Source organism: Capsella rubella, unplaced genomic scaffold (assembly GCF_000375325.1).
Source record: "Capsella rubella cultivar Monte Gargano unplaced genomic scaffold, Caprub1_0 scaffold_1, whole genome shotgun sequence".
Lineage (NCBI taxonomy): Eukaryota > Viridiplantae > Streptophyta > Magnoliopsida > Brassicales > Brassicaceae > Capsella > Capsella rubella.
Genome location: NW_006238923.1, coordinates 12665193 through 12666463, shown reverse-complemented (window position 1 = coordinate 12666463; position 1271 = coordinate 12665193). Strand labels below are relative to the sequence as shown.

At 30.8% G+C, this 1271-nt stretch overlaps 1 protein-coding gene across 1 annotated transcript in view; it reads right to left on the bottom strand.

Moving 5' to 3' along the window:
- LOC111828735 (defensin-like protein 43) overlaps positions 1-174 on the bottom strand; it is a 3856-nt gene extending 3682 nt beyond the window's left edge. The window contains exon 1 of the mRNA XM_023777364.1: positions 90-174. Within this exon, the coding sequence (XP_023633132.1) occupies positions 90-174 (85 nt within the window). The remainder of the gene's footprint in view (positions 1-89) is intronic.
- Positions 175-1271: the final 1097 nt, after the last annotated feature.

The window sequence follows — 1271 nt, the reverse complement described above, 5'->3', positions numbered from 1 at the left end:
GTCACCACATATGAATATCATATATAATCATATATAATCATATCAATGTTCTTGCTTTCAAACGATGAAACCTAATCAGAAAACATAACCTGAAGCCAAAATGTTGTAACTGGAAAAAGAAGCTGCAATTATAATAAAGAGTAAGAAAGTCATCGAAGTCTTGGTGTTGCCCATTTTCTTGCTCGAAGTATCAAACTATAAAGTCTATTTAAAAAATATGTTATATTTATAGAACATAAAGTTTTTTGTGATTGTCAAAAAGAGGTTTACAATTGGTGGATCTGCCATATATATTAATAAATTTGTATTTTGACTAACAAATATTTTTATATACATTGGTGCATGCATATGGATCTTCACATATACTCAATAATATTTTTACTCGGACTAAAGAGATTTTCTTCTTAATTATTTTAATTTTTCAAAAGCAAGGTTGACCCTGATCATATACCATATCAAATTAGGCTAAAGAATCGGGTTCAAAGAATAGCTAAAACATTTGGTTTGAAATAAAATGGTTTATTATTTTTAATTTTTTTTTACTACTATTGAAGTGCTTAACATCTGGAAATAAATTGGAATTATGGCTTATGTACTCAGCTCTGGCTCAAGAAATTAGAATTCCCTTGGGCAAAATATGTTTTTGGCCTTTTATCTAATTTATGCTAAAGAAATTCAATTTTTTGGGCCTATAAAAACTGAGTTTTAAGATATCTTTATATAAAAATTGGCATTTTCACATTTGAGAACAAAAAATGAAAAATAGACCTAAAGTTATTTCCGGTCACCTATTCGACTACTTTACAATAAAAATGGGCCCCATAGTCTTAGGATTGTTTTTTCGAAATAAACGGCCTTTGCGACGCTGCCCCTCTCTCCACCCTATTTGAGCCAGACCTGTGTATACTTCTTGTTGTAGTGTTTCTCGTGCCAACAAGACTAATAGCCATAACCACCTTCTCAACTCCATTTATTCTTGTGACTATGACCAACTTGTCTACCATCTCCCATCGTGGAAATCCGTTAGACAAACTTTGATCTCACATGTATTAACTAGCTTATTAGCCTTTGCTTCAAAGCTCTCTTGGGTTATTTTTTTAACTCATATTATCTATCTTTAGATGCCTTGCTTGTTTTTGTTCTAAAACTTTGGATTTATGTATCCTTCTCTTTGTACTAATATTTATGATTTATAAATCAAAATTTTGGCCCAAAAAAAAAGTGAAATAACTCTACCTATAGAACCGAAATTGCAAAGAACGACTTGGTAT